Source organism: Lepidochelys kempii, chromosome 1, assembly GCF_965140285.1.
Source record: "Lepidochelys kempii isolate rLepKem1 chromosome 1, rLepKem1.hap1, whole genome shotgun sequence".
NCBI lineage: Eukaryota > Metazoa > Chordata > Testudines > Cheloniidae > Lepidochelys > Lepidochelys kempii.
In genome coordinates, this window is record NC_136380.1 from 215,676,924 (window position 1) to 215,692,762 (window position 15,839).

A 15,839-nucleotide genomic window follows, 5' to 3' on the forward strand; every position below is an offset into this window, starting at 1 on the left:
GCATAGTGGAGCTGTCTCCTGCCAGAGGAAGCTCATTTGTTCAGGAGACAGTTTTCTCGGTGGTTGATCCGAGACTCTGGACCCAACTCCGACAGGATCACAAAATCACCTGAACCCTCTTTCTGTTCCACGTGAAAATGACCTTCTAAAACCTGCCTTCACTAATGTAAGCTCATAGCAGGTCATAAAATAAAACCACAAATAACCCTCCATAAAAATCCATATGCACATTTTTCCCAGGGGGAGGGATGGAGAACGAACCACATGTGATGGAAGAAAATTATGCCACTTAATGCATCTCTTTAAGACGCTCTGGTGCCACAGTGATGGGTATAGTATCAGAATTTGTAGGGCAGAGAAGAGGTTAGGAGCTCTTTTCACTAATCGTGCGTACTTGTGTGTGTGTGCGCGTGCACGTGCATTAAGGTACCTGTAAATAACCTCCCATTTATCCTCCTGGATTTCAGAGGAAAGTCTGGAGTCTGGATTGGGGGTTAGGGCCCTCTCTGGAGTTAGGAATATTTTGTTGCTGGGTTTCTCACTGTTACCGCACCCCTGACAGAACATTCACTCTCAGTGCAGTGCCCCATCCTAGAGCCCGCGATACCTGAGAAGTGACATTTTAACATTATTACGTTTTGGTGATTCAGTCTCCATCCTCTCTCCCTGCTGGTCCCCATGGAGCCACCCAACAGATCTCACGAGAGAAACATCAGCCCTGGAACAGATCTTCAAAAAGGGTTTAATAAGAAAAAGCAAAAATTCACAATGAAGAAATGTTAGGAACAAAAAAGCAGGGAAGTTCCAGACTGACTGATCAATGGGAAGTTACAGGGGAAATCACAGCCCCTGTCTCAGTCACACTTACATGTCTTGCATCTAAACCAAATGCAATAAAAAAAGCTGATTGAAGTAGTTCCCAGGCAGGGATTTTCTCTGATACCCCCCATGGGTGAATGAACATTTGGGACAGAAAGAGTCTAACCATACAGCATTTACATCCTCACAGGATATTTGATCTGAACTCAGCCATTCTTATATTCATGTCCCAGAGGTGCCAATATCAACGTCATCATAACCCAGGTCATGAGGAGGTGGGGACAGGGCATCCCTCTCAGCCCCAGAGGCCCCTTCACTTCTTAGCGAGTGCAGACTCCAGCCTGAAAATAGCAAAGAGGTCACATTATAGTCAATGTATCCATTCTCCACCCATGTGCATTCACATAATGGGTGGGCAACGTACAGTATGGGCTGTGAATCAGCCCCTGCCCCCAGTTCCTCTGAGTGGGCCTCTGACAAGTTTAATCCATTATCTCTCTCTCTGTTCTTCAAAGAAAACACGTGGGAACAGATTCTCTCTGTGCTGAGACCTCCCCGGTGCAGGAGAAGTGTGGGGATGGCAGTGAGCTGGTGACAACTCCCTGATAGACCAGTAGGTGCTGCTGTAACTGCTGACAGCTGATATAGTCCCTAAGGGACCACACGCCAGCAGAGACCTCGTGGCTGGAGTAGGTTGGGGGCCCTATCCCAAAGGACATGCCTGGACCTCATAGATCTCATCTTCCCACACAATGCTTGTTTGCATGTTATTGCCATCAAGACCAAATAAATGCACATTTCATCCCTGGGCCCCAGGTCTGATCCTATCCTAAAAGGAATATTTACATATAGAAGAAAGTGATTTCAAACCTGAAGCTGGGCCAGTAACCAACCCCACAGCAGGGCCCTGCTCTTCCCATTTCTATCCAGGGCACTGATACCTGGTTTGGGGAAAGGAACTTTGGTTGTGATCCTGCCAGTGGTCACATGTAACTCTGCTGATTTGGACAGTCCCACTAAAGTCAGTGAGACTATTCATATGAGTAGAGTAACAGATGGGATCTAGTATTTGTAGGATTAGGGACCTTATCTAGGAAATCTTCTCTCTTTCTTGGTTTAAGTCCATTTAACTCTGCTTAGTAAAGGTCAGGGTGGGGATACACCTGGGAGTTTACCAATAACTGTATTTCAGTGCAGTGACAGTGACCTCTAGTGGCCAGTAGAGGCTCTTCCAGGTGAGTAACCACAACAGAGATCCCAATACACAGGCCCAACAATCCCATCTGGAATTTCTATCTCAAACGTGTCTGCTTACAGAGACAGGGAGAAGAGACTCCTCACAACCATCGCTTTGGCCAGGGTCGCTTCCTTGCTGCATAACACACATTCCCACCTGGAGATTGTTCCTGTGGATCAATCACTGGGAAACATAGACCTTTCCAGCATTGCCAACCCCAAGTGTTCAGAAATGAGTGGTCAGGCCTCAAATATCTTGAGTTTGGCTTACAAATAATGAGATTTAAACAATTTTTTGGTTCGTTTCTCAGTTTTGTCTTGTGGTTTCTGAGTCTTTAAGTTAAACTCTAGAAACTGAAACTTTTAGAAAAACAAACATCATGGGGCTAATGAAAAAAATTGTGACAATTGGCAACATTGCATTTCCCCACTCACCAGTCTGATCATCTCTGTTCCTGTCACTGTCCTCATGGGCCCCAGTGACTTCCTGGGCACTCGGTCCAGAAGCAGGGTCATCTTCAGTGTTAGAAACTTCTCTGGCTTCATCATAACCGTCCCATGGGGCACCTCCAGGCAGGGCAGGGACCTCTAAAATAAAGATGGTAATTAATCATAATGAAAAGGGGCTTTCCACTGAATAGAGAAATAAACTAGATGCGAGGTGTGGAGAACAAGGGATTTATGTATATTATTTCTTATGAATGTAATATACACCTCAGTTTACCTGTTTGATATTATCCTGCCAGACTGCTTAGAGTTAAAAGAGTGCAAGGGACTATTTCATCAGGCCCTGGTGACTGGAAGACATCTAACTTGTCTAAGTAATTTTTTACTTGTACTTTCCCTATTTTAGCCTCTCATCCTACCTCATTTTCACTGGCATTTACTATGTTAGATGTCCATTTGGAACTAAACTTTTTGGTGAAAACTGAAACAAAAAAGTCATTTAGCACTTCAGCCATTTCCACATTTTCTATTATTGTCCCCCCCCCCGCCCCCATTGAGTAATGGGCCTACCCTGTCCTTGGTCTTCCTCTTGTTCCTAATATATTTGTATAACATTGTCTTGTTACCCTTTATGTCTCTAGTTAATTTAATCTCATTTTGTGCCTTGGGCTCTCTAATTTTGCCCCTACATACTTGTGTTATTTGAGGGGAGCTGTTAATTGTGGAATGCCCATCTCTGGCTCCAGCCAGGCTAGTCTGGTTAATTCTTCCCAGCCCTGAGCTCAGGATCAAAGAGCAGACTAGAAAATGAAGGGGGGTGGAGCAGCAGTAGCCATGGAGTAATGTTTTCAGGAGCTGGATTCACTGCTCACCTTGACCGTCTGGAGTCCGGGGAATGTCGCTTAATGCAGGTTCCTCCACATTATCGTAATCCAACTGAGAACCACCAGGGAAAGCTCCCTCTGGAACAGCAAACAGCACACTCAGCATCTCCTGAACACACCCATTTCCCCAGTAGGTTTTTAGTTCCCCATTAAAGACCTGTTGCCTTGGAGTTTGGGCTGTTTATCATGGAGTTTGTAGGAGAAGTCACAGGGTGAGCCAGGGTCAAAGTCATGGACAGTGTATGAAACAGGAATTTTGCCACCTTTAGTTCCTCATAAATAAGAAGGGCCCAGCCCTGTCCTACTGTATCCAATAGCAACTTTGTCATGCGCTTCAATGGGATCCAGATCTGTGCTGGTGAGGCACTAACCCTGGACATATTGGAAGACAGAAGCTGCCACACCAGACACAACAGTTGTGAATCAAACTGAACTCTATAAAGACATGCTTTAAAGTCTCTGCTCCTGGGGTAATTCTGTGCTCCTGCGAGCGTGCAGAAAAACACCCCCACAGATTCTCTTTACTTTCTGCAGAAAATGGTTTCTGTGGGGAAGCAATGAGAAACTGCACCAGTGTTCACTCACTTCTCCGCAGCAGAGCTCAGGCTTGTCTCTTCAGTCAGCTGTCAGAGAGGCAAATCACTTTGGGGGTGGGGGGTGTGTCTGGGGATTCCACGGCCGACCAGGGATGTTAGTCCCAGCTGGGTGGCGGGGAGAGGAGGAGGAGGACGAAGGAGATGGAGTTCTACCTCCCTTTCCCCTACATGGAGCAGCTGGAGCTGGGTCAGATCAACCCCCAGAAACTTCCCCTGGCTGCAGAAAACTCTGCACCGTGGTTGGAGGTGGGACTTGGAGGGGAGGGGTCTAGATGCAGGAGATGAAGCTGGGTGGGGTGGGGGGTCCAGGTGTGGGGGGGAATGAGGTTCAGTGTGTGTGTTGGGGTATTGGTTGCAGGGGGGATGGGCAGATGAGTGGGATGGGAGGACGGGGGAGCAACTCCCTGTATAGTGACCCCTCCCCCCTGCACCCAGAACCCCCCAACCAAGCCCCTGAAAGCAAATCCACACCCCCCAAGCCTCACCCCCTGCATCAAGAGCCCCCCCTCACACAGACCTCCCTTCACCCAGAATCCCCCATTGAGCCCCCTCTGCACCCAAATCCCCACCCCCTCTGAGCCTCATCCCCTGCACTGGGAGCCCATTGCTTCTTGTCCTATCCACACCCGGACCCTCATCCCACTGAGCCCCAACCAGTTGCACCTGGACCCCCCCACCCCACCAAGCCCCACTCCCCCATCACCCAGACCCCCGCTCCACTGAGCCCTAACCATCTTCATTGGGACTCCCCTGCAGAGTCCCATTACCCCTACACCCAGAACCCCACACCAAGCCTCTGTGCATCTAGATCGCACTCAGACCCCCCACCAAGCTGCTTGCATCCAGATTGCGCAACACAGAACCCTGATACTCTTGAGGGAACTATGCACCAAAAAAAAAATTAAAATTGTGTAAAGTTCATATTTTATTTGTCAAAATAACACAGTAACACAATAACAATATAATCACATGCTTTTCAATTACTTTGGTAATTTATTTCGAAATATTTGTCAGCATATAATTTAAATGGTGTGATTATATTGTGTTACTTTGACAAATAAAATATGCAGAATTTTGCAGAATTTTAAAATATTGTGTGCATAATTTTTAATCTTTTGGCGCAGAATTCCCACAGGAGTAAGTCTCTTACCTTATAAGGGGCAGAATGTGACATGGGCTACATGCTCATGCTGGAGAGGCAGAGGGCTAAGATCATGGGGCACAGATCAGGAACTGTTTAGTGATAGGTGCCAGCTGTTAAATTCAGATTCTTACATGCCAAGTGAATATTTCTCTGTCCTATTCTCTTCAGTTTCTACCCTGGGGGAGGGCACCATGAGCTATGCAGAGAAAGGGTCAGGATTTGATCATACATTTCCATTAAGAGTTTGGACACAAATCTTTGATGTGGAATTTAAATTCCCCACCTAGATGTGGGTGTCTGTCTTTGTATTCACCCCCCTCCCTTGTTACCTTCTTCTGATGCAGAATCTTTTTCCCCCTCACTATCCCCGGTGTAATACTGCAGCTTCGCCACTGAATCATCTGAAAAGGAGACTGGAGAGATGGTAAATGGGATGTTATCACAGTGACAGCAGAGAAATTGGCTGATGGGCAATGCTTCCAGGTCCTGGAGCAGGATTTATGGTCTTGGTATTTTGCTCCTTCTAGAGAAGATGTTGAATTCACAGCAACTGGTGCTGACTTTCCAAGAGAAATATCCATTTTTTTTGTGGGAAATGTGGCTTTGGGGTGGATAAAATCAGACTGGGAAGATGCTGGGAACAGCCATATTGACCTCATGAGGCGAGGGAGGGACTGAGTGAGCGCTTTAACATGGGATCCTCAACTGCTGTGGGTTTCATTTGAATCACTCTCATTAACTGGGGAGCCTGTTTTCATTCACACTCAGGCTGTAAGAATCTGTTTAGAGAGGAATGTTTTTTTCCCTCCTCCTGAATGTTGCTACTTCATGGCCTGGTCCAGCAGAAAATCATGGCTGAGGCTGCTGGTCTTTGGAAGGTCCAGACCTCCACAGCCATGGACGTGACTCCCACTTTGTTAAGCAAGATATTTCCCCTCCCCTGCCTTGCTGCCAGAGTAGACCATGTCCCTCCAAGGGTCAAAGCCTGTGGTCTACTCCCGCTCTTAGTAAATAGAAGAATATGGATCTCAGAAGTAGCCTCAAGGAGACACACTGACCATGCTCAGAGAGCCTGACAATGTGCTAAACTAAGAGCAGAATCTTCCCAATTGATTGATATTGAGTCAAAATGGTGTAAACAGACAGGTTGCTGACCCATAACTAGTTACCCTTCAAGGCTATAGGATGTACAGATGGGACCGACTGTCCTCAGAATGGGGCTAGAAGAGTCTGCTTGGGAGGAAACTCATTCGAGTCCAGTAACTGGCAGATCTCTCCACAGACTCAGTGCCTGCAGCCATCCAGGACTCACAGGGTGGAAGGCTGCAGATATTTATCTCTGAGTCAAGAGTATTAGGATGGAAAGTGCATTGGAGATTTGCTCCCTGTTAGGAATGACACACAGACCTGAGCGACCGAATATCTGCTTCTTTCTCATCAGGTTATAATCAATTTCCTCATACACAGCCTCAGAGAAAGGGTCCAGGGATCTTCTGGAGTCTGAAAACAAAGGGCAGGGTCCACACAGAGTTAGAAACTAGGGATGGGAAACCCTATGAGATCATCCAGCCCCTCCTCCTGGGCCCAGCGCAGGACTGGTCCCTACAGCACATTCCCACTGCTCTGTCCAATCTAGATTTGAACTTCCCAGATGACAGGGACTATGCCCCTTTGATGTTTGTTCCATTGGGTATTTCACTGTCATTAATTTTATTTTGATATTCAGCCTTTATGGTCCCTTGATAAATTTGTCCTGCAACTCCTAGTACCACCCAAAATCATACCTCTTCCATCCTGGTGCTTACACCTATGGGCAAAACAGTACTTACATATTTATGTACTGCCTAGAGACTATCTGGGGAATAATTAGCTACTATTGTGCAGTGCTTTAACAATGCAAAGTGCTATCTACATAAGGGTTCATCCACACTGCAATCTGGAGGTGTGATTGCAGCACTGCATGAGTAAACACACCTGAGCAAGCAGCTTTCACTGCTAATTGTTATGCCACCTAGGTTTCAGGTACTAGCATGACTGGCTACAGAGCTTCCCTTCCAGAGAGATACTCGCTGCTTGTGTACATCATAAGATCTTTTAATACTCTGACAGATATAGCTGATGATAGCTGAAACAACTTATGTTACACACAGTGCCACCTAGTGTTTGAACAGTATAATACAGTTAAATATACCTTTAAGTATTCCACTTTAAGCCCTGGTCTACACTAGAGGGCAGGATCGATCTAAGTTACACAACTTCAGCTATGTGAATAAGGTAGCTGAAGACGACATACTTAGATTGACTTACCGTGGTGTCTTCACCGCGGTGAGTCGACTGCTGCTGCTCCCCCATCGACTCTGCCTGTGCCTCTCGCGGCAGTGGAGTACAGGAGTTAATGGGAGAGCGCTTGGGAGTTGATTTATCACGTCTAGTCTAGACCCGATAAATTGATCCCTACTGGATCAATCGCTGCCCGCCGATCCGGTGGGTAGTGTAGACATACCCTAAGTTCTACATTCCTACCATTTACAAAATTTAAACTGTCATGCTATCATTGTAGGTCAGTATGAATCAGTCTATTAAGTGTCTCTCAATCGTACTTGTTTTCTAATTACCCGACCCAAGCACATAACAGCATGGTCATCCGGCTGTACATTAGTTGCAATAACTGGCTACAGTTGGCTTGGAATCCTTGAATCTTCTTCTTGTTATGCATCCACCATCTGTAGAGTTTGGTTTGTTGATTGTTGTTTCTGAAGAATAAACTGTAGGTATTGATGGTTTCTGTTGAACTCTCCACTGTTGGTCACAATCACATGTGATTTGGGTACCAAATTATTTTTCTTTGAGACAGCTGGAGTTGTCCATTCTTTTCCTCCACCCAATTTGGCATGAACACAGTCACCAGATTCTAGACTCCACAATTCTCTAACATCTGTTTTAAGAGTGTTCCTAAGCTCTTTTTGTCTTTTTATCCAATTTGGCTACTCTCTTCATGGCTGAACACTTTGGAGATAGATTCTTTTCTAAAGTTGGAACTGTAGCTCTGAGTTTTCTTCCCATCATGAGTTGTACTGGACCACATCCAACAGCTGCTATCCCCATATTGACTGGGTAAATGCCACCATAGGCTGGGATGCAGAGACAAAGTTTCTTAACACTTTAAATGACTGCTTCTTGGAGCAGCTAGTCCTGGAACCCACAAGGGGAGGGGCACTTTTTTATTTAGCCCTAAGTGGAGCACTGGTCCAAGAGGTGAATATAGCTGGACTGCTTGGTCCATAGTGACCATAATATAATTAAATTAAATATCCCTTTGGTGGAGAAAACATCACAGCAGCCCAGCATGGTAGCATTTATTTTCAGAAAGCGGGATTATACAAAAATGAGGAAGTTAGTTAAGCAGAAATTAAAAGGTACGGCACCAAAAGTGAAATCCCTGCAAGCTGCATGGCAACTTTTTAAAGACACCATAATAGAGGCTCAATTTAAATGCATACCCCAAATTAAGAAACAAAGTAAGAGAACCAAAAAAATGCCACCATGGCTAAACAAAGTAAAAGAAGCAGTGAGAGGCGAAAAGGCATCCTTGAGAAAGTAGAAGTTAAATTCTAGTGAGAAAAATAGAAAGGAGCATAAACTCTGCAAGTGAAATGTAAAAATACAAGTAGGCAGGCCAAAAAAGAATGTGAAGAACAGGTAGCCAAAGACTCAAAAAGTAACAGCAACATTTTTTTAAAGTACATCAGAAGCAGGAAGCCTGCTGAACAACCAGTGGGGGCCACTGAACAATTGAGATGCTAGAGGAACACTCAAGGATGATAAGGCCATTGTGGAGAAACTAAATAAAATCTTTGCGTCGGTCTTCATGGCTGAGGATGTGAGGGAGATTCCCAAACCTGAGCCATTCTTTTTAGGTGACAAATCTGAGGAACTGTCCCAGGTTGAGGTGTCATTAGAGGAGGTTTTGGAACAAATTGATAAACTAAACAGTAATAAATCACCAGGACCAGGTAGTATTCACCCAAGAGTTCTAAAGAAACTCAAATGTGAAATTGTGAACTGTTAACAGGGCTATGTAACCTATCATTTAAATCAGCTTCTGCACCAGATGACTGAAGGATAGCTAATGTGAGACCAATTTTTTTGAAAGGCTCCAGAGGTGATCCTGGCAATTACAGGCCTAACTTCAGTACTGGGCAAACTGGTTGAAATGTTAGTAAAGAACAGAATTATCAGACACAGATGATTTGTTGGGGAAGAGTCAAAATGTTTTTTCTAAAGGGCAATCATGCCTCACGAATCTACTAGAATTCTTTGAGAGCGTCAACAAGCATGTGGACAAGGTGGATTCAGTGGTTATAGTGTACTTAGATTTTCAGAAAGCCTTTGACAAGGTCCCTCACCAAAGGCTCATAAGCAAAGTAAGCTGTCATGACATAAGAGGGAAGGTCCTCTCGTGGATCGGTAACTGGTTAAAAGAAACGAAACAAAAAGGTAGGAATAAATGGTCAGTTTTCAGAATGGAGAGAGGTAAATAGTGCTGTCCCCAGGGGTCTGTACTGGGACTAGTACTATTCAACATATTCATAAATGATTTGGAAAAAGGGGTAAATGGTGAGGTGGCAAAATTTGAGGAGGATACAAAACTATTCAAGATAGTTAAGTCCAAAGAGGACTGCGAAGAGCTCACAAAACTGGGTGACTGGGCAACAAAATGGCAGATGAAATTCAATGTTGATAAATGCAAAGTAAGGCACATTGGAAAACATACTCCCCACTATACGTATACAATGATGGGGTCTAAATTAGCTGATAGCACACAAGAAAGATCTTGGATTCATTGTGGATAGTTCTCTGAAAACATCCACCCAATGTGCAGTGGCAGTCAAAAAAGCAAACAGAATTTTAGGAATTATTAAGAAAGGGGTAGATAATAAGACAGAAAATATCATATTGCCTCTATATAAATCCATGGTATCCCCACATCTTGACTACGGTGTGCAGATGCGGTCACCCCATCTCAAAAAGGATATATTGGAATTGGAAAAGGTACAGAAAAGGGTAACAAAAATTATTATGGCTACGGAACAGCTGCCATATGAAGAGAGATTAATAAGACTGGGACTTTTCAGCTTGGAAAAGAGATAACTAAGTGGGAGATATGATTGAGGTCTATAAAATCATGACTGGTGTGGAGAAAGTAAATAAGGAAGTGTTACTTAGTTCTTCTCATAACTCAAGAACTTGGGGTCATCAAATGAAGTTTATAGGCAGCAGGTTTAAAACAAACAAAGGGAAGTATTTCTTCACACAACTCACAGTCAACCTGTGGAACTCTTTGCCAGAGGATGTTGTGAAGGCCAAGTCTATAACAGGGTTCCAAAAAGAACTAGATAAATTCCATGGGCAAGGATGGTGTCCCTAGCCTCTGTTTGCCAGAGGCTGGGAGTGCGCATCAGGGGATTGATCACTTGGTTGCCTGTTCCGTTCATTCCCTCTGGGGCACCTAGCATTGGACACTGTTGGAAGACAGGATACTGGACTAGATGGACCTTTGGTTGATCCATTATAGCCATTCTTATGTTCTTATGGCACAAAATTGTCACCAGTTTCTAGACACAGTAGTTCTCTTACTGAGTGACAACTGTTGTAAAAGTGTTGTTAAGCTCTTTTTTTACTTTTTTAATCCAATTGGCTATGCTGTTCACGTCTGGCCACTTTGGAGATAGATTCCTTTCTAAACTTGAAACAGTAGTTCTGAGTTGTCTTCCAATCAGGAGTTGTTCTGGACCAGATCCAGTAGCTGCTATTTATGCTGATCTGTAACTCAGAAGAGCAAGGAATGGCTCTTCCTATTGCAGGATTTTTTGGCTGTCTGTACAGCTCTTTCAGCCTCTGTATTTGCTTGTGGGTAATGTGGACTGCTAGTAATATGATCATACTCATATTTTGTTTAGAATGAATTTTCCTGAAGTGAATTGTGGTCCATTGTTTATCACTAGTTGTTCTGGAATACCGAAATAAACAAAAGTGAATTGTAGTTTTTCGATAACACTGTGAAATGTTTTGTCTTTCAAGTACATTATTTCTATATACTGGGAAAAATAGTCCACTACAATCAAGGAATGATGTCCTTTGAATTTGCATAAACCTGCAGCTAGCTTCTTCCAAGTTCTGTCTGATATTTGTACACTGTATAGTTCAGCATTGTCTCCTGAGTTTATTTCTACTGGATCGCCTTTCAAAAATCCAGTATCAACAAATCCTTTGTGAAGCTCTTCCACCTTTCTCACTAGGCCCATCATGGCTGCCACACTGAGGCGGAGATGGTTGTTGACCTTTGATACTTTGATCACATGCACTCTGAATGCAAAGCTTTTGTATTGGTAAGTTGTTTCTGTGGTAAACTGTCCCATGCAATCAGAATGCCTCCAAGGCTAGTCAGAGCTGTGTCAGGTTACTTCAGCTCTGGGATGGGCTGAAGGTTATTTTAAGTTCCTTCTGAGATGACTGTGGCATTTGCTCTTGAGTCAATTTTAAAGTCAACAGCCTTTCTCTGAATATTCAGTTTCACTCTCCAGACAGGCTCCATATCTTCACACATGATTAGGGCCCTACCAAATTCAAGGTCTATTTTGATAAATTTCATGGCCACAGGGTTTTCAAATTGGTCAATTTCTCATTTTCAGCTGTTTACATCTGAAATTTTATGGTGTTGTAATCATGGGGGACCGAACCCAAAAGATACCTTGAAGTGGGTCTGATCTCCCTTGCTCCCCCCAGCCCCAGAGCTGCCATGCAAGGGAAGGACAAGTCCTGTCCCTCCCCAGCCTAGCATGGACTTGCAGCTAGGAGTCCCCCGATTGGGGCACTCTCAGGAGCAGGGGGATATTGGATCCACCTCTACAAGTCTCCTCCAGCTGCAGGAACCTCCAGAACTGGAGCTTCCTGCAGTAGGAGGAAACACTCCGAGGTGGGTCTGATCTGCCCCTGAGAGAGAGAGAGCGGATGTGCAGGGGAAGGACAAGTCGTCTCCCTCCCAGCCCAGCGAGGGTGCTGGGGTGCTCTCAGCTGCAAGGGGGAGATCAGATTTCATGGGGAAGGGTTTATTTCACGGTCTGTGACACATTTTTCACAGCCGTGAAATTGGTAGGGCCCTACACATTATAGATCTCAGAAACAATGGCTCTTGATTGTAATACGAATCAACTCCCTGACTACTTTGATGCAGCAAACAACAGCAAAATGTGCATGTTTTGTGCATTTATTATACCCTGAGCCTTTGGGTGGACATTCCTCATCTCTTGGGATATGAATTTGTCCTTATCTCATGCATTTGGGCTATAAGGCTTTTGTAATTGCTTAGATTTCAACCTTCTTAGCCTGGGAGTTCTGTCTCCTTACCTAAGCAGTCTTATGGTAATTACTTGCATTTATTAACAGCTTCTAAGCTAGTTTCTTGTTTTTCAAGTTTGGCAAGTTGCTCTGGGTTTTGCTGTCTAATCAGCTCAGACTGCTTTTCTTTTTGAATAGCAGTGTGTAGGGTGAAGTCTGTTTTTAACTGTAGCTGCTGTGAAAGATTTTTATCTGTTAACCCAATAACCACTACTAGCCTGTCTCTGATATTTTCATATTTTGCTGTTCCAAAATCACAGTTTTCAGCCAATGCATGCAGAGCTCTAATAAACCATTCAACATTTTCCCCTAGTCCTTGAATTCTCTGGTGAAAACATGCACTTTCATAAACCACATTTCTCTGAGGTATAAAGTATGCATTAAACTTATCCAAAACCCTTTCATGGTTGTCTTCATGGCTGTCTTGATTAAAATCATAGGATTTAAAGTTATGCTCTGCCTGCTTCCTCATAGCATAAATTAAAGAGTATACTTGTATACCTTCAGTTTCCTTACAGAATTTTGTAGCAATTTGAAATCTTGCAAAATGCTGCTTCTCATCTGTCCACTGTGAAGGTTTATCTAAGCTGAAGTTGTCTGGGGCAATGAAGAGAGGGATATTGATGAGATCCTGCAACCTCTGTTCTTTTTTTTTTTTCTGTCTGCAACTTTTGTTGCTGTTCCTTCTGCATGTAACTTCTGTTGCTGTTTTCCATCTGTTCTTGTTCTACTCTGGAACTGCTGAACTTTGGACACCATGTCATGTACACCCTTTACAAGTAGGTGGCAGGGCTGCTATTAGCTGGTCAGGCTTCTGTACCACTGATGGACCGGCTATAGAGCTTCCTTCCTAGATAGATTCACGCCAGATGTGTTCTCTATAAGATCCCTTTAATTCTCTTCATGGCATGGCTGAGGTTAGTTTAAATAAATTGCGACACACAGCGCCACCTTGTAGCCGAACAGTATAATACAGTTTAGCCTTCCATTACACTGCCAACGCCCCACCCCCCATAGGCACAGCTCCGCCTGCTATTTCAGAGGCATTTCACACAGTGACACCAAGCAGGACCCACCTCTGCGCTCTGCCCTGGCACTTCGCACCTGCGCCCCCAGGATGATTAAGACCAGGCAGAGCAGGGCCCCCAGGATAATGCAGATGACCACGGGCACCGTGACTCTCCCACTGTTGGTTGGAGGGCGGCGCGGGGGAGCTGGATGGAAATGAACATGCAACAGAGAGAGATTATCATGAGAGTCAGGGGAGGCCCCAGGGAGCTCCCCAGTCACTCATTGCATGGCTCATGAGACCAGGGTAACAGGCTGGGATACAGTCTGTGTGCCATGGGGGCAGCTCACAGACTGCTGTTTAAATCATGGGCTCTGCCCTGTCAGCTGGAGTCCTGCCCAGCACCCGGGTATCATTCACCCATAGATTTCACAGGCCGTGGAAAGGAACTCCTTTCCTCAGGCTGCAGCTTGCAGTTCCTCCTCTGTGACCCAGCACCAGGTAAATTTAACCCTTGATAAGGAAGGGGATAGATGTTTTACCTGTTCTAGTCAGTGAATCTGTCGTCTCTGTCACACCTGTAAAGGAAAAGGGAGGAGAGTTAGAGTCTGGAGTAAGGGGGAGGTGACGTGTTTGTTACCAGGAGAATGGGCCCTCTGAGAGTCCCTGGGGGGTCTCCAGCTGTGACCTGTTCTGATTCCCAGAAACTCCTGCACAGGAGCATAGGGCCTGTATGACAGAGATTTTGGGCCCAACTTAAGTCCCCTGTGCTGAGAACACTAGTAACAAACCAGCACATTGGGACCTATGATGGATACAAGGGCTATGTGGGCTGATGCCTTAGCCAATCTTACCCAACAAAGATTCCACCTCACAGAATCCATGATGCTCCTGCACACAGGAGATGGGAGGGCCTGCCCTGTGACCAAGGCGGGGAGGCAGTTGTATCCATCCCTTCTGCGAAAATTACAGCATGAAGCAGAACCATCTCCTGTCACTCACCTGAACAATTAACAGCAGCATCTTCCTTATGATCACAGTTACTCTCACCCCAGGGCTTGGCAGGACAGTCCCAGAGAGATGACTCTGTCCCTCTGCAATTCAACTTCTCCACCCAGATGGGACCAGTCCCCTCACCGAATGCAGCCTCGCCCAGGGCAGATACAGCAGATCCACAGCCCAGTTGTTCACACACAACTTTAGCATCTGCCATGTCCCAGGAGTCATCACAAACTGTTCCCCAGGAGCCATGGTACCAAACCTCCACTCTCCCTGAGCATCTGTCCTCTCCTCCCACGACGTGTAACTTCTCCTGGTCTGGAAATGCAGAAACCTCACATGTTACTGGGACAGCTGGGAAAGTCCTTCGGGACCAAGAGTGAGACAGTGAGAAGCAGAGATACCTGTGCAGCTTGTAGAGTTCGGGCATTCGCTAAACAGGGTCTGAGGTGATTTTTCTTTTATTCCTATGGATAGAAAATTATGACATGAACAGACTGAGAAGTGTGTGGGATGTAGGAGAGAGTAGGGTTATCGGTATATTAAACCTCTAAATTACAGCAATTTCATAAGCTTAAATCTAAATCCCCAGGAGGAGGTAGTGGGAAAGCTGGTCGACACAGAGAACAAAGAGATAGCAAGAATATTAGGCAAGTGCTTAGGGAAATGCAGCAAAGTACGGAATGACTGCTGACTAGAGGGTCCCTCAGCCAGAGCCCAGAGTAGAGCCGGGGCCCAGATTCCCCAACCAGCCACTGGGGAAGTGGCACCATAGGAAGACTGGCTAAGCCTGTTTGGGAGAAGAGACTCCGCTCGCCCAGAAGTGCAAACCACAATAGTGACCCAGCTGGAGGGCTGAGTCACAAAGAGACCACAGCGGCTCCTGGATCAAGAGAGCAGCTGCAGACAGAGAGACAAGATGGAGGGATGGTTTGCAAGCATGGGGAGAGGCGCTGACCTGGCAAGCAGGACAACCAGGAGGAGGCACCATATTGTGGTGAATAGAGCACCCCCATCATACCTACACACAGACACACTTTTGGGGAATTCTGATCCTGACCCAGATGTCACAGGCAGAGTTTCAGGAATCAGCACCTGAAGCAGAGCAGTCTCCAGGCAGCCTAACAAGTGCAGCTGGCCTGTAGTGGGTTGCCTGATTGGTGGGAAGGGTCTGCAGCGCAGCTCTTGAATCCAGCAGCCACAGTAGCCATTCAGTGACTGCTCAAAGCATTTCCCACAGCTGCAATACCTTGTGCTCCTGCCTTGGTCCCAGCCTTGCTCTTGCTCTCACTGCAGACTTATCCCGG

At 45.5% G+C, this 15,839-nt stretch overlaps 1 protein-coding gene across 1 annotated transcript in view; it reads right to left on the reverse strand.

The window, feature by feature from the left end:
- Positions 1–799: 799 nt before the first annotated feature.
- Positions 800–15,839, reverse strand: part of LOC140907196 (antigen WC1.1) — a 55,160-nt gene continuing 40,120 nt past the window's right edge. The window contains exons 9-17 of the mRNA XM_078851696.1: positions 14,937–14,999; positions 14,536–14,850; positions 14,076–14,111; positions 13,601–13,738; positions 6,534–6,626; positions 5,456–5,539; positions 3,375–3,464; positions 2,491–2,643; positions 800–1,160 (exon numbers count right to left, since the gene is read on the reverse strand). Of these exons, the coding sequence (XP_078707822.1) occupies positions 1,042–1,160; positions 2,491–2,643; positions 3,375–3,464; positions 5,456–5,539; positions 6,534–6,626; positions 13,601–13,738; positions 14,076–14,111; positions 14,536–14,850; positions 14,937–14,999 (1,091 nt within the window). The 3' untranslated portion in view covers positions 800–1,041. The remainder of the gene's footprint in view (positions 1,161–2,490; positions 2,644–3,374; positions 3,465–5,455; positions 5,540–6,533; positions 6,627–13,600; positions 13,739–14,075; positions 14,112–14,535; positions 14,851–14,936; positions 15,000–15,839) is intronic.